The sequence below is a fragment of the Sycon ciliatum genome, chromosome 5 (genome assembly GCF_964019385.1).
Source record: "Sycon ciliatum chromosome 5, ocSycCili1.1, whole genome shotgun sequence".
Lineage (NCBI taxonomy): Eukaryota > Metazoa > Porifera > Calcarea > Leucosolenida > Sycettidae > Sycon > Sycon ciliatum.
In genome coordinates, this window is record NC_088647.1 from 12035774 (window position 1) to 12039065 (window position 3292).

The 3292-nt window shown below is 46.4% G+C and overlaps 1 protein-coding gene across 3 annotated transcripts in view; it reads left to right on the forward strand.

Moving 5' to 3' along the window:
• LOC135817610 (rap1 GTPase-activating protein 2-like) overlaps positions 1–636 on the forward strand; it is a 42174-nt gene extending 41538 nt beyond the window's left edge. For all 3 annotated transcript variants that reach the window (XM_065330830.1, XM_065330831.1, XM_065330829.1), the window contains exon 23: positions 1–636. This exon is cut by the window's left edge and continues 110 nt beyond it. In XM_065330830.1, coding sequence (XP_065186902.1) covers positions 1–109 — 109 coding nt within the window. In that variant the 3' untranslated portion in view covers positions 110–636.
• Positions 637–3292: the final 2656 nt, after the last annotated feature.

A 3292-nucleotide genomic window follows, 5' to 3' on the forward strand; every position in this document is an offset into this window, starting at 1 on the left:
GTCTCTCAATTCCAGTGATAAGCTGAAGAAATTGAATTTCACAGATGCCACTTCCAGTAATTCCATACATCTAGCAGATGATGGTACAAGAGAAGGTATGCGAGTGTAACCACGACAACCCTTAGACTGTACAGTTAGTTGAGCAGATTGCATCCTTGACCACCAATGTCCACATGCTTCCCTTAGTGACGGTACCTTTTAATTTTTTACCATCTACTGCTACACACCCAATTGCCTTATTGGCAACAGCAGCAGCAGCAAGATATTAGAGATTTAACCTTATAAAAAAATATTAGACTTATCTTTTTAAACTTTGGCTGGAATTTTCCTCTCGACTTTCGCTGTGTAGTTTCTTTCAAGCCCCTGTCATGTGACCTCTCCTTACTTTCTTGCTAGTTTTAAACTTATTTGCAGCTACCGTGCTATCAGATCTTAACACCTCATCGAATCACAAAACTTGCAGATATCACCGATTAATATTTTCTACAAAGCTTTGAAAAGTAGCCATTCTTTTACAGCATATTAATTATTAAATACAAAAGTAAATTATTCCTATAACCAGAGTCTGATCTATTTCTATACCTCTGTTAGCTGTCCTTGCTTGAAAAACAATGTTAAAATCTCTCTTTGACCACACTACCTGTTTGTATAATTATGTAGTTGGTGCAACACAGCAAGCGGGAACCCTGCACACACAACAAGGACCCCCTGACTGCATACAGCACACAGGAATCCCCACCCCTGCTGTTGTTGTGCCTCTCAGCTTTCGTAGCAGAGGGCGTGGGGATAGACTCTCGTTGCCCCTTTTCACAATGCTGTCAAACCTGTGTGAAAATCCCAAACTAAACCACTTTCCATGAATCAGGTCTTACACGCAAACAACCAAGAGTGCATAAACAAGAGAAGATTATGCAACTGTGATCTCTTTTCTATGGGCCAGATGCGCGGCGCGCTGCCTTCATTACATCATTCAGCTGCAGTCCGCACAGTGCGGAAAAACAAACACCACACTTTCCCTCTGGTTTGAAATGAACTTTCGTACGAAATAGTTCACGATCACGGGCCAAAATGTAGACATCGCGTAGGTGTTGGAACGAATCGAGCACAAACGGATGGGCTCGTACGAGAAATTGCGGGTTTGAGTGCATGCTTCAGAGCGTGATGGAGGCAAGTTACGTAATGAAGGCAGCACGCCACGCACAGACCCATACGGGCCATAGCCGCAGTTGCATGCTCTTCTCAGTTATGCACTCTTGATACAGCATATCAACAGTTTCTGCATATTTGGAAGAAAAAAAGATTCCTGAAGAATCCAGGTTAGTGAAGAGCAAATGTCATATTAAATGTCATGATGTAAAGGCAAAAATTAATAATCTTCAGCATGCACTTGTGCATAATTGTAGGGTCCCCGGTTAGATGTCCCCGGGCATTGACGGATACATATACCTGTACATAATCGTTATTCTCATGCTTATGCCGTTCAAATGCCTCTGGTGATTGGTTGTGGGCTGCTCACTAGTGCTCAGTTCAAGTGAGCCAGTCAGTCAGAGGCATTGCGGCACTGGTCAAGTGCTATGCCCAGCTAGCCTGCATCACTACCACTTCGGCGGCTGCTATATGTACTACCAAGAGTGCACAAGCAAGAGTATGCAACTGTGATCTCTTTTCTATGGGCCAGATGCGCGGCGCGCCGCCTTCATTACATCATTCAGCTGCAGTCTGCGCACTGCGGAAAATCAAACACCGCACTTTCCCTCTGGTCTGAAATGAACTTCCGTACGGAACTGGAGTCACGCGCCAGAATGTAGAGATCGCGTAGGTACTGGAACGAATCGAGCAAAAACGGATGGGCTCGTACGAGAAATTGTGAGTTTGAATGCATGCTTTCAGAGTGTGATGAAGGCAAGTTACGTAATGAAGGCAGCGCGCCGCGCACTGACCCATAACCACAGTTGCATACTCTTGTTTATGCACTCTTGGTACTACTCAGTGACAACTCCAGAGACACAGGGGACACACACACACACACACACACACCTCAGACACACGCACATCAGTATTGACCATTGACCATTTGACGCCCATCACCGGAGGTGATGATAGCGATGCTACAGCAGAAGCCATAGCAACTTCAAGTCTGCAGAGGATTGCACCATTCAACAGCTTGCAAGGCTGAAGAATTGACCGCCACTATTCAGCCTGGTCTACACCACACAGCTATGAAGTGGCACACGCACACACGCACACACACACACACACACACACACACACACACACACACACACACACCACACACACACACACACACACACACACACACACACACACACACACACACACACACACACATTGTCTACACTACAAAAGAGGTCCTGTACAACGAAAATTCGAACGAAGTTTCGCGACTGGCCTTGCGAAAATGTGTACGAATTTTGGCACACACTTTGTATCCTGCACATTTTTCGTAGAGTCGCACGTGCCAAGTGCACGTATGCCATGACCCGATCTCACGAAACTTCCTACGAAAGTTCATTTCGCATTCCCTGCAGGTTTCACGTCCAAAGTTGCGAAAGTTCGTGCGAAGTTTCTCACTTCGTGACGTCGAGCAAAAGTGCGTACACATTTTCGTTTTGCAGAACCTCTCCGCTACAATCACGTTGTGCTGGCCACACTATTATAGAAGCACCGTCATGATGAATTGACTGTACTAAACTCTCAAGACTGCCATGGTAAATGTCAGCGGGTATGCCATGTAGGGTATGCCATGTAGGGTATGTGTAGGGTATGCCGTGTAGGGTGTGACTTACTTGGGTGACATGCATACTTCTTGCCTACACCACTGCTGCGCAGCCGTTAATGGCGTCTACCACATCCACTGAGCCGGCAATGGTGCCCACAGCAGGTAGAAATGATGTCTAGAGCAGTGATAGTGAGGTCCCAATACGAAGTACTCGCGGTACATGACGCGCGTAGATAGGTAGATGTAAATGGCGATGTGTAGCCAGCAACAGGTCAGTAGAGGTATCAAGGCATCAAGTGCATCAACTGTGGACAGCACATACACGTTACATTATAGAACTGCACCAGCACTGAGGCAGTCTGAAATCTCTCCATGCATGTAGGAAGCGGACCAACTTAGGATAGCGTAGATTTTGATATCCACACATCGCACGACAACTTCTTCACGGTTGCTATACGGTTGTAAGTGGGTTCCAGTCCAGTCCGGCCCCAGCCGGGCAATATCCTATGCCGGCCAATACGTCATGATGGCCGAAAAGCTGGACAACCCAGT